At 40.2% G+C, this 27,876-nt stretch overlaps 1 protein-coding gene across 3 annotated transcripts in view; it reads right to left on the bottom strand.

Annotated features, from left to right (window-relative positions):
• lrrtm4l1 (leucine rich repeat transmembrane neuronal 4 like 1) overlaps positions 1-27,876 on the bottom strand; it is a 66,205-nt gene that overhangs the window by 14,080 nt on the left and 24,249 nt on the right. The window contains exon 2 of one of the 3 annotated variants that reach the window (XR_008355581.1): positions 19,556-21,260. Coding sequence is in view for 1 of the 3 variants with exons in the window: in XM_053475746.1 (XP_053331721.1) it covers positions 19,627-21,260 (1,634 nt within the window). In the remaining 2 variants the exon portion in view is untranslated. Of the gene's footprint in view, positions 1-19,538; positions 21,261-27,876 lie in introns of all 3 variants that reach the window. The other 2 variants (XR_008355582.1, XM_053475746.1) reach the window with 2 other exon arrangements.

The raw sequence follows: 27,876 nt of genomic DNA, 5'->3' as shown, positions 1-27,876 counted from the left end.
GCAGTGTGACCCATCAAGTAAAAAAAAAAGAAAAAGAAAAGGCAATTGCATAGCTTCTTTTTGTCACATAATCAGTAAAGCAAAACTACCAGCTGTGCAAATAAGCAGCTGCCAGGAATGTGTTCAAGGGGCTTCTTGAAAAAATGTCAAAGACAAAGAACATGGCGGTTTATAGTCTGTTTTATAATAAAGGCACCATCATCAGCTACTAAAGTGAAAGTGAAACTGGTAGAGGAGGAGGAGTCAAACCCTGAGATGTGTGTGTGTGTTTTTTTTAAACTCATCAAATATTATGGATACTAAATTGTAAATCTCCATTACCAGAAACACAACTGACACGAGTTGGATTTATAGCGTTTTGGAAAATAGTGCAAATTTTACATTCACCTGTGCGTAACAATATGACGATATTCGGAGATTTGTGTTTTTTGAGTCTCAAAGTTTTTCTCATAACCGACAGCTATTAATTAACCCGAGCCCAAGCTGTTACTATAGAAACAATAACTTATTAGAATGACCTCATTAATATAAGCCTGTGATTCGTGCCTGCACGACAACTTGATGAAACACCGGGTTCTATTTCCCATTATTTGTCTCTACTTTGTGATGTAAATTCAAAATCTGAGTAATGGACAACAAAGATAACTCCAGCACTCACAGTAATCCTGGAGTGCAGTCTGGATTCTCCGTGTCTCTTATCACTACTTTTCAATGTGAACATCTCCGCAAGTTCACACGATTACGGTTTGGTTTAAAATCATACATCATTTGCCCTTTAAATAGAAAACGGATTAAATAAACATCGTCTAAATGTTGGAGGTGGACAGGCTTGGTTTGATGGAAATGTCACGGTTTCCAGGTCCCAGTTTTTGTCCCTCTTTTCTTTTGTCCTTCTCTCTCTCTCTTATCACAGCAGATGATCAAACGATTCAAACTGTGTCAAATCTCTCTTTTTAAATCTGTCTTCTATCTTTCGTTTTTCATACAAACCCTTCAGGAAATACACTGCGCTTTTATTTTTTCCGTCATTCAGAACGGAAGTGCCAGCTGCGGCTATTAATGTACAACTCAATCAGACTGCTTGTGCAGGAGACAGTGGAAGGGAAATCACATGGTGAGGACAGGGTTATTAAGGCCCACTAGCTGCTTGTGTGTGTGTGTGTGTGTGTGTCTGTGTCTGTGTGTGTGTGTCTGCCTGTGCATATAGCAATCAATTTAAGGCCAGAATACCGCTGAGCTGAGACATTCACGCTTGATTACGGCGAGAGAAAAAAAAAAAACTTCACATTTGGGTTTTTTTTTCTTCCTCTTGATTAAATGAACAAATATCCTTCACTGTCATTTCGTTCCGCAGGTACAAAGCGAAAAAATGGACCTTTTTTCCCCCAGGACTTGTACTTTTCCGTGTTTAAAACTGTACTCAGAGCGATTCATTATTTTATCCTGATGACGTGTGCGTTAAAACGACCCGCTAAAAGTGCGTTATCTTGATTAAAACACGCGGCTGCAAAACATGAAAAGAGCAAAGCTGAATATTCATCACTAGTCCTTCTGCGAAATGCTGAGAGTTTCAGATGGGAGCGATTACATTAATCTGAACACTGGGGGAATGAAGAGGAAATGCTTAGCGTCTCCTGCATCGCCAAACCCGAGTTTGAGCACGGAGCTCAGGAAAGATCTCTCTACAATGTGTGGAATAAAACACTTCAGGTTGTGCTGTCGGAGGAAAATACTCCACATGGGGCTGGGCTGTGACTTTTTGTTTTGTTTTGTTTGTTTGTTTTTCAATTAAGGAACATGTAACAATTGTGACGTGTCATGCCAAATCAGGTATTTCGTCATAGTTTGGGTGATGTGAGTTATGAATATTTTCAGATTCTTGGTTCCATAAACTCCAACACCAAGTCAGTGTGTATTACAGTGTTGTCTCGGGGTCCCAAGATATGGCCGAGATATGGTGCGAGTTTGTTTACGAGCAGGGAACTCCTCCCCATAGTCCTGATCTGACTTTCATTTGTTTGATCCCCTGAAAGCAGAACTACGAGGAAGAACAAATGAAGACAGTGGGTGTATCCGTGGCTCGCAGCTCAGCATAAAATAGTGTTTAATGAGGGAATACGAAAGCTTGTTGACAGATGGACAAGATCTACAGCCAGATTGCGGATAGTTTTCGACTCACCCTGGTAAAGTGTATGTCTAAATCACCAGAAACACAAAAGGTTTATGAGGACGGCGTCAGAAGAATCAGTTTTTAGAATATAACATATGAAGTAGAATTGAATAATAGAATATGTAAACTGAGGGTTGTGTGATGTAATCAAAAAGATGGAACCTCAGCCTCATGTTGACTCCAGGATTTTCCTGCCACCCTTAAAAAAATAACGTCTCCAGCAGCATGCCTTTATAATGGAAAAAAAAAATGTATACACAGTTGAAGTAACCAGCTTGGACAATGCTTATGAAAGTGTTTAAAATAATGTTTAGGATTAAAACTCTCTCTGTTCTGCCGAAGGATCAGGAGGATTTATTTAGATTTTATTATCAACCGATTTTTTATGAAATTGAAAATTTGACATATTGCCACACTTACATTAAATTATATTTATAAAAAAAATGTTTAAATTTATATGTACAATATTTGCGTTAGAGGTGGTACAGACTTTCTGCTCCTCTATAATCCTACAGGTGGCGCACTCTAAACTATTCGCACACGGGCAGGCAGCACAGCACCCTGTCTGGTTGAAACGAAATTATAAGCCAAGTTTGTGCAGAATTAAGGCTATGTTTACACTGCAGGTCTCGATGCCTATATTTTTTTTGACCGTTTTTGATCTGTTTACACGTTCTTTCAACTATGACTCATATCCGCTACACGTGTTTACACTTGCCATGCCATCTGAAACATTGCGCATACTTAAAGGGAGGTTCTTTCGCTACACACTAGCCAAGATAGACGAAGGTAAAGTATGTTTGACGCTCTGCGATATATGCAAAGTTCGCGAAACGTCACCATGGTTTTAAAATGGAGGGGAAAAAAAACGCAAAATTGCAGCCTGCGCGTATGCTTCATTCACCAAATTCTGATTTCTTAATTTCATTTAGCGCTAATAAGCATTTAAAAAAAGGGAGGGAGGCGCTGGGTGCTTTTCCTTTTCCATGTCACCTGCGATGTTATAATTCCACAGGCGCTTCCACAGGAGAATAACATTACGTCATTAAACCGTGAAGAAGTCGCAGTTTTAATGACGTACAGAACGCAATGACCCAGAAAATCCGATCTGTCTGTTTACACATTAGCACATATCTGATTTATATCTGATTTATTTCCACATATGGAGGAGGCCTGAAACCGATCTCGAAATATCGGAGTTTTTTTCCTGTTTACACGGACGTAGAACATATCCGATATGTGTCACATATGAGCAAAAAAATCGGAATTGGTTCAGATTTACATGACAGTGTGAACGTAGCCTAAGATGGTTATAAAAATTAGATACTAACAGAATCGCAATACAAATCGAATCGGAACCTGAGTGTTGTGATGACACGGTATCGTGTGATACATGGCGATTCCCGTCTTAATGTACATAACAAAAAAACTAACCTGGAAGACTTAATACCTCTGGCCTGCTGCGACGGGTCACATTTTTAGTTAAATTTAATGCTATGAAACGTCTCTTAAACAATCATCTAACGTCTCTCAGCTTGTCACATGATCACCTGTTGTCCCCTGTGACCTTCCGAACAATCTGAATTGAGAATCATTGCTTCACTGTGCGTTTCAGTAAGTCATTTGAAACATATGGCTATCTTTCATGTCTAGACAGAAAGAACTATTGAAAGTGTACCTTTGTTCTTATCTTTTGTTCTATGGTCTGGCGCATTTTCCCTTTCCCTCACTCTATTGTCTGAAAGACAAATTTCTGTCATTGATGTGCAAAATGACAATTTCTGTTCAAGTCTGAGTCCTTCGCCCCTCACTCAGCAGCGTGTCTCATCTAGGAGTGTGAGATCTGCATTTGATCTGCTCTGGCAGGTGAATCAAAGCGAACGGAAATGTTTTCTGACTTAACAAGGGAAAATTACTCTTGTTGGAATTGACGCACAATGTCCAAGACATAATGTCCGCTGACGGCTGCTAGTGATATTCAATGCAAGGCTAAAATATAAAATCTAATATCCATCAGAGGTAATAAGAATGATGTAGAGTAAACTGTTTCTTACATGTACAGACACAACCACGGCTGCATTCTTCATTTCTTTCCTTCTTTCTGTTTTTCCCCCTGGGTTTAGCTCTACTGGCTACATGCCATGTTAGCTCTGCACTCCAAGGTTTATCTCGTTTACTCAAACCAAAATGACAGTAAACCTGCTGTTTCAACATAGACTCCAAGAAAAAAAAACAAGTAGTGTCCACTGTACAGGCCTCTGGACGCAGTATTATGATCTTGGGTTGCTTCAGTTGCTCAGGTCTAGACTCAGTAACGTCATGTGGCAATAAAATAAAGTCAGCTGACGACCTGAATTTACTGAATCACCGGGTTATCACCTCTGTGGAGTTTCCTTCCCTCATGGCACGGCCATATTCCAGGGCTTTGACTAAGCGTCTCAGAGTAGCAAATCCTTCGAAGTGGCCAAACATTCTCAGAATGGCGCCATTTTTGTCCTACTTTTAAAAGTAGGAGTAAGAGCTATTTTTAACATTATTAAAATAGGAAATCACTCCTATCTCCACCAAAATGTAGGAGAGCTCCGGGGATGTCCTAACTGGTTAGGAGTAGCGAGGAAACGCCGTTCAGAAAGATGTTTCAGTAACATTGAGTGACACAGAGCTTACAAACTTTTTATACTCACTCACCGATCTTCTATACCGCTTTATCCTGTATTCAGGGTCACGGAAACCTGAAGCCTATCCCAGGAGGCTTAGGACACAAAGCAGGGTACACTCTGGACAGGGTGCCAATCTATCGCACAGCACACACATACACACACTCGCATTTACACACTCCCGGCAATTTGGGAACGTCAATTAACCTTACCTACATGTCTTTGGAATGTGGGAGGAAATCCACCAAGCATGGGGAGAACACGCAAACTCCATGCACACAGAGACGGAAATCGGGCCTGGCCGGGAATCGAACCTGGACCCTGGAGGTGCAAGGCGACAGCGCTCACCACTACACCACCGTGCCGTCACTTTTTATAACACTAACGCAGTCGACAGTGTTGGAAATAATAAATCAAACGCCTCACAGCGTGAAAGCGACGAGAAAACAAGCTGCATTTATGGAGTTGTGGGCATCATGCATGGCACAGACATTAAAATAATCATAGTTATATATACATTTAATATACTTATATTAAATTACTTGTGTTAATTTTAAATTATATGAGTGTACACAATTGTTTTATTTTGAGATTCTCTGTTATAAGCAGAACTTTATCACTTCATTAACACGCCGTAACCCTGTGTTTCACACTCCTCAGGGGGACGTGCAGCAAACTGACAGGTGGCACTGATGCTTTCACAAATTATTTCATTTAATTATTTCCTTGCATTTTACATCCTCCTCCACAAGCAAAACGCTCTCGTCTTCTCTCTAGTTTCGCTTTCTTTTTAAAGTCATTTTGATCAGATTTTTGTGACTTACACAACAATACACAGTATGATATGATACCTCAGTCCTGTGCAATGTGTTTTCATTATAATAGATAATAGATATAATAAATAATAGAAATAATAGAAAAAAAAATAGAGAAAAGATAATTGGATGATAATAAGTGATAATAAGGGATAGTCAGATAATAGAGATAATAGAGTCCCACACAGCTCTATTATAGGGGCTTTAAACAGTTGTGATTGGAGCAGTCTGATTAGGATGACATCATGCAGCCGTACGTTCATCACACATCTGTACGTTTAGTCTGTGTGCATAAAGCTTTTACACAACTGCCGCAGCTGTTTTACCATTTCACTTTTCCACCGTTTAAAACGACAAAAAAAAAACCCGTAAAAACTACAACATCCACCACAACGTGCAGCCCACTTCGCGACTCTTATTGTCGTAAACAGTGACGTCACACGCTTTACTTGGCGCGGTCCTACTCCTCGCTAAAAGTAAAAGTACGACATTTCATAAACAACTCTGAGCTAGTATTATTCTCCGTCCTAAATAATCTTTTAAACGCGATTCCTAGAAACCATCCTGAGACGTTTAGTTAATTCAGGCCCAGGACTCGGATTGTGAAAAGAGTGTGAGAAATCATTTTCACACATGATCTGGACCCCACACTATAATTTAATTAGAGTGTGTATTTTTGGCGAGGCAGTGTACAGCATAATGCTGTGTATGGTTTAGCTCTGGTATATCTTACTGAACTTCTGAAACAGTGCGACCCATCTCAAGCCCTTCGCTAAGCTTTAGTTTATTATTACTGTGCATGATGAACATCTCTAGTGGTGGTTGATGTTTTTCTTTTATTGCCTCTAAACTCGGCTCAGGAATAACATTTCAGGGGTTATTGTCCTCCTCGGTGTTATGCGTGCAGGCTGGCTGCAAAAGGACCCGAGTAACCTGGCAATCTGCTTCTTCTTCCTTATTTAACCAATGTTTGGTTGCAATGCCCTCTTGTAACCCCAAGCACACCCACTCACACCCTGCAGGAGATTTGGAATTGCCAATTATTCTAACCTGGTGATTATTATTTTTTTGCCTTTGGTTATAATCTGACGACTGCCCTAATTAAGAAATGTATTTATATATCGAACGGGCATTATTATGGATTAGAACATGTTGCATGTTCTTCCCATGCTTGGTGGGTTTCCTCAGGGTTCTTCAGTTTCCTTCTATAGTTCAAAGACATGCAGATTATGCTAATTGGAGTTCTCCAATTGCTTGTAGTGTGTGAATGTTGACCGGAGGTCCTAACATAGTCAGACAAAATAAGTACAATGGGCATCACTGCCCTTTACGGTCCCTGGTTGGACTACAGAAGTTCCTATGGATGGATATATATACTCAGCAAAAAAAGAAACGTCCTCTGACTTTAAACTGTTTTTACTTTTAGTAAACTTAATGTGTAAATATTAAACACCATAATACATAAACTAAAAATGTTTCACAATGTGTCCCTGAATGAAGGGAGGCTCAAAATCAAAAGTACCAGTCAGTATCTGGTGGCCACCAGCTGCTTGAAGTACTGCAGTGCATCTTCTCCTCATGGACTGCCTATTGCGGACAGTCTGAGCTTTGATGGAGGGATTGTGTGTTCCTGGTGTGACTCGGGCAGTTGTTGTGGCCATTCTGTACCTGTCACGCAGGTGTGATATTCGGATGTACCCATCCTGTGCGGGTGTTGTTAACCATGGTCTTCCACTGCGAGGATGATCAGCTGTCCTTCCTGTCTCCCTGTAGCGTCTCCCGTCTTAGGCGTCTCACGGTGCGGACATGGCGATTTATCGCCCTAGCCACATGAGCGGTCCTCATGCCTCCCTGCAGCATGCCTAATGCACGTTCATGCAGATGAGCAGGGACCCTGGGCATCTTTCTTTGGGTGTTTTTCACAGTCGGTAGACAAGTTTCTTTAGTGTCCTGCTTTTTTAGAACTGTGACCTTAAATGCCTACTTTCTGTAAGCTGTTAAGGTCTTAACGACCATTCCACAGGTGCATGTTAATTAATTGATTATGGGTAATTGAACATGCAAGGAAAAAAATTTGTTTAAACCCTTTACAATGAAGATCTGTAAAGTTATTTGGATTTTTACAACATTATTGTGGAAATAGTTCTGAAAAAGGGACGTTTCTTTTTTTGCTGAGTATATATATACTGTATACAACTGTCAAGACACAGCAGTCTTTTTATTATTGTCATGTTTGTTTTTGGCTGTTAAGTTTAAGATGAAATCTTTTACCGTTACAACATTGAGGATGTTGTCATGGCGCTAATAATAGAGGTGCAGTCCAAACTAATTGCTGTTGTTTGCAAAATGACGTTGGTTAGGTAAATTTGTCACTTATGGCAATTATATTTTTAATAATTATCCTTATTAAAAATATGACCTAGCTATTAGGAACGGAAATAACCAGGGACCACCTGATACGATATTATTACACGGCATACGTAGGTGACAATTTGATGTATCTCAATTCTATGAGTATCACAATTCTATAAATGCCCTGATTTGACCTTTTTTATTTTAATTTAAATTCTAATCAAACATCCTTAATTCACTTCTATCCCGAAGAATGCTATGCTGCCTGTCAAGGTGTCAATAATTTAAAGTGAGGGGACGATAACCTGGAACCTGGAACTCAACGCCAAGAAGACGAAGTAGGTCATTGTGGATTCCAGACGAGCTGCCAATCACACTCACGCTCCCATTCACATCAAAGGGGCTACAGTAGAGCTTTAAGTTCCTTGAAGTCTATATCTCTGATTACTTCATCTGGTCTCTGAACTCTTCTCTCCTGATTAGAAGGGCACTCTCGGCCCTGTACATACAGACCCATACCCTTATTTACCACATTGTTATTTACTGTAAATAGACCACTAATGTACTTCTGGTTAGATGCTAACTGCATTTCATTGGCTTTGTACATGCACGTTGGACTATAATGCTAAAGTCTAATCTTATCTATCCTAATCCAATCTAATATTAATCTGATGCAACAATTCAGAATGCTGCATCTGCTTAAGAATCATATCAACTTCACATGCTGTGATAAATCCTTTGCATTTCCTGCAATTTACCTGTAGTTTGTTGGACTAATTGTGTTTTTTATTATTGTAATATTTTTGCCATTGAACCAAACTTTTTTTTTTGTCAAATGTGCTTTTATTTTATATTCCGTATCATAATCAGATTATGTACTGTATGCTCGGTCTATACACTTTTAGTTTCTCCTGTAAAGACATTTGGTAGCAAAGTCACATTATATTCAGGGTCTGAATCTCGTCTCTGGTCTGTGTGTATGGAGTTAGCATTTTCTCTCCATATATTGTATAATATGCTAAAATGGTTAACATTATAATAACTGTATATACTAAAGGATTATAAGGAACACCACACTAATACAGTGTTTGACCCCCTTTCGCCTTCAGAACTGCCTTAATTCTACGTGGCATTGATTCAACAAGGTGCTGAAAGCATTCTTTAGAAATGTCGGCCCATATTGATAGGATAGCATCTTGCAGTTGATGGAGATTTGTGGGATGCACATCCAGGGCACGAAGCTCCCGTTCCACCACATCCCAAAGATGCTCTATTTTGTTGAGATCTGGTGACTGTGGGGGCCATTTTAGTACAGTGACCTCATTATCATGTTTAAGAAACCAATTTGAAATGATTCGAGCTTTATGACATGGTGCATTATCCTGCTGGAAGTAGCCATCAGAGGTTGGTACATGGTGGTCATAAAGGGATGGACATGATCAGAAACAATGCTCAGGTAGCCCGTGGCATTTAAACCATGCCCAATTGGCACTAAGGGGCCTAAAGTGTGCCAAGAAAACATCCCCCACACCATTACACCACCACCACCAGCCTGCACAGTGGTAACAAGGCATGATGGATCCATGTTCTCATTCTGTTTACGCCAAATTCTGACTTTACCATTTGAATGTCTCAACAGAAATCGAGACTCATCAGACCAGGCAACATTTTTCCAGTCTTCAACTGTCCAATTTTGGTGAGCTCGTGCAAATTGTAGCCTCTTTTTCCTATTTGTAGTGGAGATGAGTGGTAAAATGCCTAAATGTAAATGTCCTCTGCTGTTGTAGCCCATCCGCCTCAAGTTTTTGCGTGTTGTGGCTTCACAAATGCTTTGCTGCATACCTCGGTTGTGACGAGTGGTTACTTCAGTCAAAGTTGCTCTTCTATCAGTTTGAATCAGTCGGCCCATTCTCCTCTGACCTCTAGCATCAACAAGGCATTTTCGCCCACAGGACTGCCGCATACTGGATGTTTTTCCCTTTTCACACCATTCTTTGTAAACCCTAGAAATGGTTGTGCGTGAAAATCCCAGTAACTGAGCAGATTGTGAAATACTCAGACCGGCCCGTCTGGCACCAACAACCATGCCACGCTCAAAATTGTTAAATCACCTTTCTTTCCCATTCTGACATTCAGTTTGGAGTTCAGGAGATTGTCTTGACCAGGACCACACCCCTAAATGCATTGAAGCAACTGCCATGTGATTGGTTGATTAGATAATTGCATTAATGAGAAATTGAACAGGTGTTCCTAATAATCCTTTAGGTGAGTGTATATCAGCAGTTTGGATTTGCTTGAACTCCTTCATCCATCCACACTCTCCACGTCATGCAGTGTCCGCTCCCACATTTCATGTCGTAAATTAAACTACAATAATTCCAATTACACAACAAAAACTGAATCTCTGCACACCACTCTTCCTTCGTGCAAGTCACAAGTGGGGCGTCCATTTTCGCTCGCACCGCAGTTACAAATGAACTGATGTAACACGTTTACACTCGCACAGCAGTGACTGGGGAGACAGGAGCGTTGAGCGGGACAAAGATTTAATATAACCGGAGTGCGTTAATTTTTAACTCACACTCGTACTTAAATACAAAATAATCCACCTGTTAACATCAAAACCTAAACCCAAACCCCCTGCTAAACCAGACGTCCCAGGTAATGTATGATTTACACTCTCAGACTGCACGGTGGAACTGAAGAAAGAAGACTTTCGGGAAGGTTTGCACTCGTGAACTGATAAAAGATGTGATGGTGATGTTTGAACACAGAAGCCTGTCGCATTTGGGAAAAGCATGGAAAAGTTTCTCTACATAGTTTCTTAACTCCAGCAAAAGTTTCCATTCTCTTCACACAAAGGCTGCTAGTTTTTATTTTATTTTATTTTTTTTATCCCATCTATCCCATGAGATTGTTTTATCCCATGTAACTTGAGTGACACTTGAAAGGAGATTACTTTTGGAGCGAGTCACTATGAGAAAGTAAACACTTCTACATTTTTAGGAAAATGCCGAGAGTGAGGCTTTGGGAGATTTCGTGTGGAGTATCGTCCCAAATTTGTGCCTAAAATTCCTTTTTAAGGCCATCAGTCAAATCCAGACGAACACAGCTGGATAGTTTTTATTTTCCGCTACAGGCTTTACCTTGTTGCTCATTGCAGACACATTGCGCAATTTACACCTCATGTTGCTCATTTTACATCTCAGCAGCATCACCACGACTTTGTCTGCTATTTCAGAGCGTGTCAGAACAATGGCAATTTACAACTATAAATATTTTAAATTTGTCATCCTACTGCTAGGTTTGTGATAGACCATTACACACACACACACACACACACACACACACACAGTGGAGTCAGGGTGCGAGGGAAACGAACATGCACAGGAGAAAGCTATTACGCTGTTAGAGTCAGTGCAGGACAACACACTGTATGCTAACAGTAAACGTACAGCACATGATCAAAAGTTTGTGCATCCCTGAGCATCACAATCAAACTGTCCTTCCTTTGCTGTTATAATCATCTCCGTGCTTTTCTTCTGTGTTTACACCTTCATACATTTTACAAGAGCATTAATGAGCTCAGATGCTGATGCTGGGATGTCGAGGAGGCTCCAGTTCCAGTTTTTGGACAAATGGGGTTGAGTTCGGTGAGTGCGGATCAAGCGGTGAGTGTTTTCTACACGTAGGAGTCAATGAGTGTGTTTCTAATGGCTTTGGTGACGTGCGTTTGTCCGGCTGCGCGTTTATACGGCATTTAAAAAAACGTTGCGTGCAGCTTTTTCTTTGCATTTAAAACCCAACGAACGCAAGGAAACCGCTTCTTGTTCGTTTTCTTCGCGTTCATGTTACGCTTCGGTGGACCGGATATATCCCATGATCCTACATGCTATACATAGGGAAATGCGGAAAAGGGCAAAATAAAAAAAAATATTTGTTGAAGAAATTACACCGAAATGTTCGCATTTCTTCATAAACCACAAAAAAGACTTCCTTTAATCTGACGTTGTGCAGTCAGAGAGTGAAACCGGAAGCGGCGGGCTTTCATATCCAGTTCCCGACACACTGCCCCCACAGGTTAACACACAAACTACAGTTCGGGCTGCAGGCTGACGTTAGACAGAGACAAACCAACGCCGGTGTAGAAGTCAATCAATGAATGGAAACTGTATGTAATTGTGTGCTTTCCACTTTAGAGAAACAGTTTTGAACAGAAATACATCAAGATGTAATGATCAGGTGTAAATATACTTGTGAGCAGCATAAAGCATTTTTTTAAATTTATTTTATAAATACTGTGTATATATATATATATATATATATATATATATATATATATGAAGTCTTCTCTGTTATGTTAACGGTTATTATGGATCCAGGCCGTACTCTAGCCTTTGGTATGATACGCCCTATTTTTTAATTTAATTTAATTTTCACATCCTCGGCTCCCAGAATATTTATTTCCTGCTGGGAAATAGCTGTTAGGATAAACAAGGACAAACAGGGTCACTGATGTGAACATCGACTCCACTTACATCACTTTAGGCGATCGGCTCATTTTGTTTTTTCTTTTTTATCTCTGCAGGTTTTTCTGATGGAGCTTATGGGCCACTCGTTCTTCTTCCTTTTCATGAATAATGAGCGACTGCTTGTAAGTTTTATGAAAGGTAAAGAAAAAAGAGAAAAAAACAAAAAAAACAATAAGATCAGATCAAAGTCAAACTAATCGTCTTGGGCCGATCTTTATATCTGGAACGCAGGCAAGGAAGTTGATTTTTGTTTTTTGTTGTGCAATTGACTTCAATCGCCATAAAGATGTATGAGCGCGTCTCTCCATGCTGCACCCCCCCCACCCCCCCTCCTCCAACTGCGTCTAAACTGCTAAATTAAACAAATCCAAAAACATGACGAACTCAAACAGCATTTTGTTTTAAAGAATATTTTTTTTCTCCCTTTGTCCTGTTTGTGCTCACTCACTCGCTACAGCTAAGTAACTACAGATAAGCAAAAATGAACTCTCTTCCCCAGTTATGTCATGAAGTTTTGCATAATTAGCCATAATTATTCATCGGTGCTGAGCTGAGCAATACGCTCCACAAAATCTCATGCGGCACGAAAACAGAGATAATTAAAATGCCAAAAAAAGGAAGAAAAAAAATGTGTCTGGGATCCAAAAAAGCTCCTCGAGTGAGAGACAAGAGCTTATACAAGACACTTCATGGTAACAATTTAAAATGATAATGCACAGTATTACAGATGAAGCAACACCATTTTTCGGAGGACAAGTACAGTACGCACTCTTCAATTCGGGTACTTTAACTATCTTGACTGTAAGATGCCGTGAATTTCTAACGATGTGAAAACACAAGTTAAAAATAAAAGTGCTCGCTGAAGTGAAGTGCTCTCACCTACAGTAGGATGTTTTCTCTGTAAGCTCAAAACTGCCGGCCTCGTTCTCACTGCTAAAGATACTGTTTAAAAGCGTGTTATCAGGTGACCTGTAGTGAGTATTAAGATGCTGCTGTAGACACTCTAATGTAAGACGTACAGCCATATGCAAAAGTCTTAGACCAAGGACGCACCAAAGAATGAAATAAGAAAGGAAAGACTATGGAATTGCAGTAGGTGTGTCCAGACTTTTGACCGGGAGTGTGTGTACAGTATGATATGAGGTGGTCAATATTAACGCATGTGATTAATTCTAGACATTTTAACGCATTACAGTGGAACCTCGGTTCACGAGCGCCCCGGAGTACGACCAAATTAGTTTACGACTAAAAAATTCCCCTAAAATTTGTCTCTGTTCACGAACGCCTCCTCGGAGCACGAGCGCAAACCGCCGGCCCAAGCTGCCTCTATCGAAGGCACGAGTGAGACGCAGACCGCGAATCATCCAAACAGAACCGTTTTGAGTACTACAGTACGCCTTATGAACGATAGCGCGGTGTCCTTTTTGTGCAGCGCAGAAGAAACTAATTTCTCTGGATTCATTTTTATTTTATGAAAACAGCTGCCACGTATGAACCAGAGGCCAAGAAACAAAATAGAGAAAAAATTTTTGAATAAGAATGATCCAGTGTTATTGTGGAAGTGGTCTCTTCCTCCAAACACTAACCCCCTCCCCACCCATCACCCTCTCCTCCATTCCCTCGCATCAAAGAGTCTCCTTAAGGTGCGTGAACTGTACATGTAAAAGTATCCTGTACAGTTTATATTTATATTTAGTGCTGTATTGTTTTGTATAACTGTTTATTCAAAGTGACAGAGAACGGATTAATTTTATTTACATGCATTCCTATGGAAAAAACTGAATTGGTGTATGACCAAATCGGGTTACCACCAAAACCGAGATCCTACTGTACAATTTTTTTAATGCAATAAAAATAATCTTTTTACCCTGCTGTGTGTGATAACGGTATGCTTAGATAATAACATGATTAGGGAAACATCACCAGGTGTTTCGTTTTGAAAAGCTTCTAGATGAAGACATTAAACATAAAATGTGTGAGTGGCAGCTCAGGCGGCTAAGGCTCTGCACTGTTGATTTTCAGATCTGAGGATCGGGGTTCGAACCCAGCTGTCGGTGCTTTGCCACGCCCCTAAACTACCCACTCAGTGCCAGTCCCTAAAGGAGTAACTAAAAATCACAAACATCAAATTTTTAATCGATTGACAGCAATAATGTGTACACACACACACACACACACACACCAATCTATATATCCAGCATGCGCTCCATGACTCCCGCACACTCTCACCGTGTCTGACCAGCCTCCACAGGGATGCCCGCCACCAGCAAAGTTGAAATGAAAAACACAGAGCTGGGTCCGGCTACACTGCACTTTCATCAGCCTTACCATAACATTGTTCTTCTATTATTAAAAACTTCCATTGCTTTATAAAAAAAAAAAGAAAAAAAAGGGGGGAACCGCTATGTAATTTTTATGAAATTTGCCATAAAGCAACACTGTACACACACTACATCAGGATGCTCGTTGCAGATTTTCTCAGGTAATTGGATTTCTCTCCGATACAAACTTTTTATTTCTGTATGTACAGACGGTATTACAGCCTCTGCGCCTCATCAGCCATCCGTTTCGGGGCATTTCATTTAAATATGGATGTCCATATGGTGGAGGTAATTATATCTGAAGCAGTATATTCCCTGTAAGCACAGTTGATCTCTCTGGATTATATACACGAGGTGACAAAGCTATCCAAACACATTAGTCATGCAGCATGGAGATAATTTGGCGGTCAGGCTGGGAATGAATATGGTATTATTTAAAATAACCTCATAAAGCTTACGTGATAGAGAATGCAACACAAGTCAAGCAAGCTGTGAAAATCCGCGCGGTGCTCATTTTCCATTTTCCATGCGTTTGTTTTTGTTTTTTTTCCGCACAGGCTGAAATAACAGACGATCGCCTCGTGTTGTTTACGCAGCCATTAGGTAATGAATGTGACCCGGTCATCTTCGTTAAACAACCCAAACATTTACTGCGTCTACCTGCTTTTTTTTTTTTTCGCCGCTTCGTCTCTTTGCTTTAAAACACAGATTTCATGCCTCGAAATGTAGAACATGTTTATTTTAGCAGAGTTACTTCCATTTGTCAAGAAACAACCCCAATTTCTCGATGCTGGAATGATTTTGAGCCAGAATGAGAATGTAGAACATTACATTCCAAGTCTTGGTGTGTACAACTCTTTCTTTTTTTTTTCGGATGAGTAGTAATGGCTGAGATATTTGGCGTAATTTTCCGGCGGGCAGATGGCGATCCATGCTCTGAGATTCGGTGTACTAGCTTTCAGAATTTTTAGATGAGATGAGGAGTGTCACGGTTTGTAGGTTAGTCACGGTGTATGACATAAAAATACAGATTAAAGTGCATTTCCAAGTATTTTTTCCCCTCTTTTGGCTCAGGACAGCGTCTTTCCTCGAAGCCGCTCTTGCGTCTCACCAGTTACAGCAACATTGATAAATAACGCCAGTGGGTCTCATTTATCAAGCTGAATACAAAGAGATTTACTTTTAAATATGTTTATTTCGTACTTGTGATCCTGAGTGTGTAGACGTTTATGTATGAGAAAATTAATTAATGTGAAGCTTCCCATGACCAGCTACAAATCATAGAATTATTGCACTTTTAACCCTATAATATACAGTTAAGTTTAACTTGATTATTATTTTTTTTATGTTTCAGGGTGTACCCCGCCTCGTGCCCTAATTCTCCTGGGATAGGTTCCAGGTCCCCGCGACCCTGAATACAGGATAAAGCGATATAGAAGATGAGTGAGTGAGTGAGTATTCATCTGACCAGATAAAAGGGTGTTTAAGTCAAACTGGGACTTGTGAAGAAACGCCTGCTTAAAAAATAGACAGATAACTCGTCACCAACTTGCAAAAGAGATGCATCTGTCTGTGTGCACTGTACACACCATCACTCACCAACACCACTTGCACATTAGAGAAACTCGGCCGGGAGTTATTGCCACATCCACCTGTACAGTCCTGACTGCGCTCTAAGCCATTTCCACATGTCTGAGCCAGTAGAGGAGTTCCTGGGAGGCCAGCGTTTCAGTCAGATCCGATCATGACTCCTGCGTACTGACCCGGAAAACTTTCTACCCTTATGCACTAGTGATACGATGGGATAAGTGCATTAGTGTAACAAGGGATTATATAAAGACATAAAGGACATTACTGCACTATCAAAAGTCCCAGTTTGACTTGAACACTTCTCATGCATGTAGAACAGCTTTGTAGTCTTCTTCGTATTAATATAGGAGTGAGATAAAAGAACTTCTTATTTTTATCTTTTTGCTTGATCCTGATTGGTCAATTCAGGCTCTTAGCTGTCTGAGTGATTTACCTTATATGGAGCTTTTTGGGCGTCACTAAATGCAAATAAGTTGTTCCCGAGAACATCGTTTATTTTTTAGATGATCAACACACAGTATGTACAGTATGAAACCTTTTAGGTTTTGGTCATGTGACCATAATGCAAGGCTGCTTAGAATAAAAGGAAAAAACAGTTTGTTGCTTCAGCACTGCTGCCTTGCATCTTCTGGGCTAGGGATTAAATCTGCCCTGTGTGTGTGTGTGTGTGTGTGTGTGTGCATGTGTGTGTGTTCTGTGTGGGTTTCCTTCAGGTATTCTGGTTTCTCCCACAGTTCAAAGTTATGCCTTTTTGGCTAAATTTTTGGTGAGATGACAGACAGACATCATATATCCCAAGCAAAATGAAAAAACAACAACATGATTTAAAACCCAAAGGTCTGGCAGAAAGAAAGAAACACTAATTACTATAGCGCTTATCCTGTACAGGGTTGCAGGAGGCCTGGAGCCCATCCCAGGGGATTTTGAGCAGAAGTACACCCTGGATGGGGTGCCAATCCATCGCAGGGCACACACACACACACACACACAGACACACACACACACTCACTCACACACTACGGGCAAATTGGAAATGGCAGTTAGCCTACCCTGCATGTCTTTGGACTGTGGGAGGAAACAGGAGTACCACGCGGAGTAAATACGCCACCATGCAGCACACTAATTAGGAATTTTTTACTACTTGTTTCCTTTTGATTTATTTTATATTTTACGGAATGTTTTGCAAAGAGAATTTCAGACAAAAATAATCCTAATAAAATGTCCACCATCTGCTCATGCATTTTTTAAAAGGTTAATTAATACTAATATATTTTTAGAATAGGTTATCTTATCGAGAGGTTTCTTAACTGTAAGAGCCCCAAAAAACAGCTAAACACTTTACTGACCCCATACTACACACGTGATCCTGCAAAAGTAAGTAAAAGAGATAAAAGGGACAAAAAGTCCGTCGTCTCCATTAAATACAGCTAATTAGAGTCGAGCGGGAGTTTCGAGCATTTTCCATTCTCACTAATGTGCCTTGCAGATCTACAGTATATCTGCGTCTATGTTTATATTTATATCTCGAGAGCCTTCTGTGGATGAAAATAAATAATTTAAGATCTGTTTCATTTTACATCAACAAGCAAAACCAGTTCAACATCAAGACGTGAAAACATTAAGCCTTCCATGAAACGCACACATAAAGCTTTAATTCGAGCGTATTTAATACGTACACTAATGCGACTGGTTCATGCTCATGATGGAAACTGCAACAGGATAACACGTTACCATTAAATAAATGTTTCACAGCTCATGTGTTTTATAGCTCTGGGTTCTTCGAATAAATACGGCATAACCAGTACGAAGGCCGCGGTGGAGCAAACATAATAAAATAATGAAGTGCAAAAGAAACAGTGAGTGAAGCTTTGCTGCAATCAAACCGGTTCGGGTAAGTAACCATTGACTCCTGAATCTCAGTGAATCGAATGGGTGTTGTTGCAAAATATGCAAGTCTGGTAAACATGAGCCAGGTTTACACTGTGTGCGATTTTATGATCTTTCTTTTATTTTTGTCATTTTGTGAGGTTAAGTGAAAATTCTATACCAGAGTTTTACAACATCACGTTTTCTCAAAGTCACAATGAAGGTCTCTAATGTTAGAGCTGGGATTGACAATGCTGCCTAGGCTATCACTCTGTTGCAGTACAAAAACACAAATATTTATTAAGGCCAACTTGGGAAATGTGGAATTTATTCCTTTTCGGTACTTACTGTACAAAGGTAACACTTTTTAAGGTACTACTCAATACAGTCTCTTTTGGTGGAGCTGATGGTCTCCTACTGCGCTACACACCGTTTACAGAGATGACACCATTGACACAAGCAATGTGCACAGATAGATAAAACATCTATCAAAAAATTAAAAGAAGTGGAATGCAGCACTGAAGATAAAAAAGCATGCAGTGAAGGGGTTGGGTTCAATGATGATGAAACTGCGTGGCTTGTGATGGAGACTATGTTGAGTAGTACCTCTGTATGGAGAAAAAGTGACTCTACCAGCATGGTCAAATTTGACGCAGCTATATCAGTTAATAAAAAAGTCAGTTTCTTCTAAAAATAATATACACTACAATATACAGAAGTAGGTTAATAACCAATTTTCCAGATAATTAAAGTTTAAGGAACTTATGATATCCAATGTATACAATAGTACATTTCTTCTTTTTTTTAGGTTAAAATATTACTGTAAAATTATAAAGATGAAAATGATCAATTCTAACCTCACACAAACTCATTATTTGCAATAATTAAAACTGTTTTTTATTATTCAATATATATTGATATTAAAATGTTATATCTATCTAACACCCCTATACTGGGATTTAAATTTAAAAAAAAAATCTAAAACGTCAGAACTCTATTGATCACAGAAGTCAAGAAATCATCATTTGCATTCACAGAGCACAAATCGCAATTTTGTATCAAAATAATTCTTTCACAATGAGCTTCTGTTTTTATCTGCGACAGTAAAATCAGTCTGGGAAGTGTACAGTGTAAATCTGGCTTTAAAGGCTGAAAGAGAAGAGTCATGAAATATGACTAATAGGAGTCAAGGGTGCTTATCCTGATGCTTATTAAAGTAAGTATGAACGGCGTACACAATGAAGAAGTTTACCTCTGTTGTCCAGAGCCGTTTCATTTGCTTTGATTTGTTTTGATTTTAGGCTGCCCTTGACAGTGTCATACCTCACATTCCCTGGAGCCGGATATGGTACATGTGCAAGTACCAGTCCCATTGGCCAGTACATCCATGGCTTCTGGCGTGGCAGCAGGGTTGTAGCTCATGTAATATTCCTGTAGCTGGGAACTCAGGTTCTGTTCTGGCTCGGGACTCTTTTTTCGCCGCTTGCGTCCAACCATGGAGCGCTGCTGCAATAGCCTCGTGGCTCCTGGATACCGTCTACAAGAGACATAAATCACCATCAAGATGAGTGACGTCGTGAAGAAAAGTGCCACCCCACCAACCACAATCTTATGGAGCGATAAGTCCTCTTGTTCTGGCGACTGGGTCACAAGTAGGCTGTTGGAGGGTGGTGGCGTATTCGGAGGGGTGTCTCTGGGGTTTGTTTCAGGGACACTAGGATAAGGAAGAGGTTGAACCAACAATGGTGGGGTGGGTGGTTCAGAGGTGGCTGGAGGAAGGGGTAGGTCAGGAGTTGTTAAAGGTAACATTGGCTCGGGGGTAGTTTCCATACTTGACTCCCCCCAGGTTTGGTGAGGAAACGGTGTCTGAGGGATGAGTTCAAAATCGTCACAGTCTATATAATTTTTTGTTGCCTCCATCACCTTTTCCCCTTGAAGATGTTTAGGGCTGCTGCAAATAATACTTGTGTCTTTAGTCCCATGAAAATTCTTTAACCAGGCAACAAGAGGACAAATACCCGGCCCGCAATCCCAGACATTCCCAGCGAGGCTGATTGTGGAGAGGGAAATCCAGGCTGCCACCGTCTCATGAGACACGTTAGCAAGCTTGTTAGACTCCAGGTTAAGGACCTGAAGATTTGGGAGGCATTGGAAAACCACAGGATCCAGACTCTGGATCTCATTTCCAGACAGGTCCAGCTTCTGTAGGGTATACCACATCCAGGGGAGGCCTTGGTTAACCGCTCGGATACGATTCCACTGGAGGTACAACCCACGGAGGTTCGCAAGGCGGGGAAAAAGAAAGAAGTTGATCCGAGAGAACTGATTGTGCTCCAGGTGCAGTTCCATCAGCCGAGATAAACCCAAGAATGTGGTACGGGTGAGAACGCGAAGTCGATTGTAGCCCAGATCCAGAAACTCCAAGCTCCTGCACTCTATAAATGCCCGGACTGGAATTGTTGTGAGTCCGTTGGAGCGTAGATGCAGATTCTGTAGCTTTCGAAGACCATGAAACTGACCTGGCTGTAATTCCTGGAGTTTGTTATAGGACAGGTCCAGGCTGCGGAGATTTGGCACACCGTGAAATGTAGCATTGTGTAATTGTGAGATCTTATTGGTGCTCAAGACCAACTCTTTAAGTCGTCGTATGCCCTGGAAAGCACGGCTGTCTACAAACGAGATCTGATTGTGGTCCAGGTACAACCATAGAAGCTGGTTCAGGTGGGCAAACTGGTAAGGGAGCATTGTATGCAAGTCATTGTTTCGCAGAGACAAACCCTGGCAAGTTACTGAAATGTTTTCCGGGACATCGATGAAAGACGCTGAATCACAATGGACAATTTTACCCTCACAGCGGCAGCTGTAGGGACATGTTTTCTCCCCGGAGCAGAGAAGAAACAGAAAGGAGGCAAGAAGAGAGAGGACGCAGGCTAATCTCCTGGCACAAATCGACAGACCTGTGGAAAGAAAAAACAAAACAAAACATCATTTTAGTTTATATCAGAAAATTATTACATTGCTTATACTGCATCTGATCTGCTAGGGGGTATTTAGGGTAATGAAAAACTCCGGGCCAAAATAAACCTTGAATTGGTACCAGATCTTACCGCAAGATTAAAGACTATCTCCAGAATTCATTAAAATAAGCAGTGTATAAAGATGCCTGGAATCGTGTAAAAGTCTCTAAGGAGGCTTTAAAGGTTTTTAAAGGACAAACAAGATAATAAAGGGCTGTCACTCACAAGCCTACTGTTAGCAAAAACAAAAAATAATAATAATAATTGTAACCTCATGCCTATAGCTGTTTTTCGTCAAAATATGTAAATCCAAATCTCAAAATAATTAGGTGTATTAATAATGTTACCTCTGACATAATGTGGAAAGTTCAGGGACAGACAGTCCTGTGGCTGCATAAAAACTGCACATTTAAATAACGAGCCTAATACTGTATGTAAACAGACGGATTGTGTTCACAAAATAAATCTGTTCTGAAAAGGTCTATTTCATTTGATTTACAGGTTCAATGTTTAACAACCCCATGTTTGGAAGGGTCACTCAGTCTGTGCTTTAGAAAGCTAGATCTATTAACAATTCACAGGATAGTATTTTCCAAAGGGCTTAGTATAATTGAATTCATGTGGAGATCAATTTCAGCATCAATGAAAAAACATGATGAAAATATGTGCAGAAAACAGACATCGTGCCGAGGATTCGCTAGCTGTCTGGTGACCCGTTAATCAATTCATTTCAAAATGGATGACGTTGTTCCCGAAGGGACTCCAATTCCGGTTTTTGTCAGGTGTCACACAGTTCAAATTTTTTAAGAGCGTCTGAATGCACAAATCTGACGTTTTCCAGAGCAGATCTTTGTACTTGGTCCCAGATTGGATATACACCTACAGTACATCTGATACGGAAAACCTTAAGCTAAAATCTCGGTCTCACAAATGTGACGTGATTTAACCCAGATGGCACGAGCGAAGACGTATCAATGCGAGCACTCGTGCCCTTTCAGGGGACACACACGTCCGCATTAGAGTCAGATAAATGTCACGTGTAATTATGAATTTTAAACCATCATGACATGCAAGTCTGATCTGACCGAAAGCATCAGAATTAGGCAGCTTGACTTCTAACGTGAATATCGCCTCTGAGAATGTCAGCATTCACTGAACTCGTCAAGGGAGCTTATTATCAGCGCCACGCGGATTCCCGGAGAGACGGTTAATATGACATTGCAGAATATGCGAGCTGGTAAACTCATTAAGATTGTTTTTGTTTTTCATATAACCGTCTCAGACATCGTCTTCGCATTAAGCACTCTGTCAGAGTTCAGAATCAAGAGGAAGGTCTATGAGATCAGAGTTAATAGCGTACAGCGACAGATAATAATACCATGCCATTAATTCCTGGGAGCGAACATTTTGGTCTACGTCCTTCATGAATTATGAATCATGAACAAGAAAGTCAGGTGATGTTTTTATTAAGACATCATACCTCCTAAAGTGCATAAATATCTCCATGTGTAAGATCAGAGGTGGAGGGGGGGGGGGATGCACATATTCCTTACTGAAGTAAAAGTGCAATCGATCATCTAAATAAATGTGATGCAGTCCTGAAAGACCTGGAGGAACTTGCCAGAGATGAAGCTTGGAGAACAGCCAAGAAAGGACCAAAAAAAAAAAAAAAAAAAGATCAGCTTTTGACGTAAATTGAGTTTGTCTGCCAATAACATACTTTGACATCTCTACTATAATAAAGTGTTTTTACTGAAATGACATGGAAATATTTTCTAACCTTTAAGATCATGCTGCGTAAAAAGCAAGGGGAAAAAAAAAAACATGGTGAAAACAGTCACTGAAGGCTGACTGAAGATGTTAAAAACCTCCGTAAGCCCAGGAAATATTCATGTTTTTGAAGAGTTCACGGTGCCACAGGGAAAGATTTTGTATTAACGGACTGGATCCATGATGCTAATAAAAAAGGAATTGAAATCTTTAAATCCCATAATATCTAACAAAAAAAATATTAATAATTCGGCGAATAACAAAAAATGTCGTTGACGGAACTGAAGAGAGTAATTTAATACACGTGACTGTTTTTTTCAAAGATGACAAATTGAAAAGAGATTATCGCTAAACCAGCTTGTGTCGCAAAGAAGTCAAATTGAGCATATTACTATTATTTTTTTGGTCACAAAAACAACCGAAAACAACCATAAAAACATGTGATCATGTGTATCTGTGCTATGTCTTTGCCTGTGTGACCCATTTTCACATCTTTTCCTCAGTCATGTTTGTATAGTCATCCCATAGTCATGTTCAAATGAACTAAAATGTAGTTTAGCATTGTCTATTCGATGCTGAAAAAAAGGTTATGTCACTCTGTACTGCACAATCCTGAGCCCTATACAGTATGTGTATTAAAAAACAAACTAAATATAAAACAAATAATGGCTAAAATGCTGGGAGTTTTAAGGGCAAGATGCCGTGACGGACTGTAACCTCCGGTGATGTGAGAGAGACACTGGTGTAAGATCAGATGATTACTGGGATGTAACTGGGATGATGTGGATGATTCTAATAATCACTGTTGGAAATTTATAATAAAATTCAGTATTAATGTTTGTTTTTCCATCAGTACATTAGGCAGTAAATGTCCAGGTCAGTGCAGCACTGTTCAGTGGAAATGAAATGAAATGAAAAGTAATTCTCTTTTCACTCCAGGGTGCTGAAGCAAAAAAGAACTTTCTTCTGCACGAAATGCAGAAATGTGCCGTTTCTATTACACCTCACACTCCATTTATTTCACTCCTCCTCCGAATGTGCCATCTCAGTGTCTATGTAAATGAGTTTACTCTGATCCACGCCCTTCCAGAGAATAGCAGAGCTGAGCAACAATCTCACGAGCTTTTCTTATGTGAGCTCAAAACAGGCAGAATCTAATTGGCTTATTCTGACTCACTCATCGTCTAAACAGCTTTAACCAGTATACAGAGTCATGGGGGCCTGGAGCCTATCCCAGGAGACTTATGGCACGAGGCGTGGTACACCTTGGACCGTGCCAATCCATCGCAGAGTACATACTGTACACACACTTATTCACACACTATGGGCAATTTAGGAAAATAACCAGAGCACCTGGAGGAAACCACCAAGCCCGGGGAGAACATGTAAACCCCATGCACATAGACCCCGAACCCACGTCAAGGAGAGCAAGGTGACGCCGCTAACCACTGAGCTGGTCAATACGTCAGTAACAAAAAGCAGGGAATATCTAAAAATAACTAAGACGTGAATTTACCTACTGTCTAGAAATGTTTTATTTGAGAAATATAACCCCAGATTTTCCTGATCTTTTATTTTTCCTAATTTTCCCAAAGAAAAAATGTTAGCTTAGACTAATTAACACCAGTTTAAAGCTAACCTCTGAACTATTAGCAAGAAATTTATATTAGAAACACTGATGATACAATCCTTAGGGGAAAAACCATATGCACCATTTGGACAAAGGTTTTTGGCCAAACCTGTTAATTACTGAATTCAGATGTTTTAATCAATCAGGCCCCTTAACCCCAGTGAAGAGGATCAGCTTAATGGTTTAGCATGGCAAGACATCTTGGACAATGCTACGCTTCCAACTTTGTCGTAACAGCTCTGTAAAGGCCCTTTTCTATTCCAACATGACTATGCTCAAGTGCACAAAGCAACAACTATAAACCAGATAGTTTGATGAGTTTGGTGTGGAAGAACTCGACTGGACCGAACACAGACCCCTGGCCTCAACGCCATCGAGGTCGTTTGGAATAAACTGGAACGGAGATTGCATGCCAGGCCTTCTCGTCCAACATCAGTGCTTGACCCCATAAATGCTGACAGAATGAATGGACACAAATTGCCAAAGAAACACTCCAACATCACGTGGACGACCTTCCAAGAAGACTGAGAGCTGTTATAGCTAAGGGAAGTGTATGTGTTCGGATGCAATGTCACTGCATCCATTTAGTGTTTGTTGTATACAGTATTTAGTGAGGGATTTTACCTCGCTTTTAAACATGCTAATTCTTATTTTAAACAAATAAATAATGAAAAAGTAATGTAGTAAGTGCAAAGTAGAGATTTTGAAAAAGTCATAGGTATTAGTATACAGTTGAAGTACTTAAAAACTGAGAATTGAATATGTTACTAAAGGAACTGCAGTGATTTTTTTCTCTCTTAGACTAAATAAAACTTTTATAACAAGATAAATTCTGCAGGAGGAGGTTATTCATGGCCACGATTCTCTTTTGCACAGAAACTGCAATTAATGTGTTGTTTCTTCAAGCTTCACTGTATGAACATGAAATCGTTCGGCATTCGTCATCTGTTCCTGACTCCGTTTGTTTAACGTTTAAATAAATGTAACCTATGTATAAAACGTAAACATTATTAACTACATAAAGACATAATATACATATCTATAGATAGACCTAACGTGAGTTTGCCAAGTGATTTTAAAAAGCACTTTAATACTCTTTAAAATTAATTATCATGAATGCCTTAAAATTAAATTATACAGCAAATACCATTTTTATTGTGTTTCATTAGAAGTGATTGGTTGAGCTGGAACTATAAATCAACCTATTGTGTCTTTTGAGCCATTAAATCAAGCTAATAGCTGCTTGGGTTTGCTTCATACTGTGCGATTCGTGCCAGAAAGAGATTGGGGTAAAGTGGGTAATTTGTTTCAGTGTAGGATCATGTCCAAGGGGGGGGAAAAAGAAAGAGAAGAAATGACTCTGAATCATCATAAAGAGTAACGCACGACCCCTGTGGAGTCACCGAACATGTCTGTAAGCCTCTGTGTGATAAGAGCGAGCTCAGCGAGGCGGCCAAGAATACTGTATAAAATGATAATGTTGTGAGTTTTTGGCTTAAATGGTCTCCCAGTGGTGCTGCTCGCTAATTTCTGAGTGATCGCTGCCATCCTAATGATGATGATGATGATGATCTCATAAATGTCTAACTAATCATCTAATCTATCTCTCTAATCTGCAAATAGCACTTATCGACTAAATACTGTAGGTGTATTGCCAATAATAAAGCACATTATTGACATGGTTAGGATGAGTGCGAGTAGTAAAACACTTGCATGTGGACTGTTATCATCGTTCTGGAGCGCTTTATTCCACTTATACCACAACAATTTGCCAACGATTACTCTGTAAATGTGTTAATTAATGACATCGACGGCACAGTGGAGTAGCCGCCTCCCACCGCTAGTAGGTTTCCTCCCACAGTCCAAAGATATGCAGATTAGCCTACTGTAATTGGCGTTTTCAAAAGTACCTGTAATGTGTAAATGTGCGAGTGTTTGTGTGCCCTGGGTTGGATTGGTTCCCCGAGCCCCAGGATAGCCTCCAGGCCTCCCACGATCATGTACAGCTAATATAAGAGTAATTAATGACACATACAGACTCAATAAATATGTTTATTGAACGTCCACGAAGCAAGTAAGTTCCTGTTCTCTGCAGCAGCCTTCTGGGATGCTATTGAAACACCAGATACCAGAAAACTTTTTTTTTTTTTCTATTTTATTATTAAATTAACACAGGTCAAAGCCTCCCAAAGTATGTGTGTGTGTGTGTGTTAATGGGTTTAATTAAATATCCCTCCGATAAAAGTGTTTATTTCGTACCTCAAAGTCAAAAATGTATTTCACTCCCCTTCCGAATGCACTGTTTCAGTGTCTATGTAAATGAGTTACTGCTGAGCCACGCCCCATCAGAGAACAGCAGAGCTAAGCAACAAGCTGGGGGGGGGGTTCTTCTTAGATGAGGTCACTTTCCAATACAAAAATGACAAAAAAGGACGGAAACGCAGAGAGCATGTTAAAATGACTAAGAAGCGAATGTTGCATATTAAAAAGACAACTTCCATAAATTTTATAAAATTTCTTTACAGAAAACATCACCATGAGAAAAAATAAATACATAAATCTATGGGGATGTGGAGCATTTGTAGTGCACATGTCCATGTAAATAGACCTCATGTGATTTGCAGATGCATTACTGTCAGAGCTGCTGTTATAGAAAATTAATCAACACCTTCTGACCAATCAGACTAATCAACGTTCATTAACATGATGCAGAATTCCAGCTTGATCATTATAACCCTTGATAGACACACTGATGGTTATGTTAGCACTTTACTGCAGCGTTAGACACACTGATGTGACACCGCTGTACGTTTCTCATCGTGTTGTTTTGTTTTAAGCTAAACGGACGTTGTGAACGTTCAAAGACGGCTGTTGGTTTTTGGGGTGTTACCACAGTCTCCGAGACGACTGCCAAGATTCCTCGATACAAAAGCTCCGCAGGCGAGGGAACAATTTACAGGATGCAAAGTGCCTCTCTGCACTCGCCAAAGCTAGACAGCCCCCCCCACCCCCTCCCCCCGCCGCCACCCCTTTTAACCAGTCAAATATCCCTAATAGCTTTTTTTTTTTCCCCCGCTCACTCGAGAGGCTCCTTTTCCCTTCATGTCTTCTTCTATTATATAAAAATACAGCAGACAAGCCAGGGCTTTTATTCCA

Source organism: Clarias gariepinus, chromosome 17, assembly GCF_024256425.1.
Source record: "Clarias gariepinus isolate MV-2021 ecotype Netherlands chromosome 17, CGAR_prim_01v2, whole genome shotgun sequence".
Classification (NCBI taxonomy): Eukaryota; Metazoa; Chordata; class Actinopteri; order Siluriformes; family Clariidae; genus Clarias; species Clarias gariepinus.
Note: the sequence above shows the minus strand (reverse complement) of the source record. Positions and strands in the feature narration are given on the sequence as shown.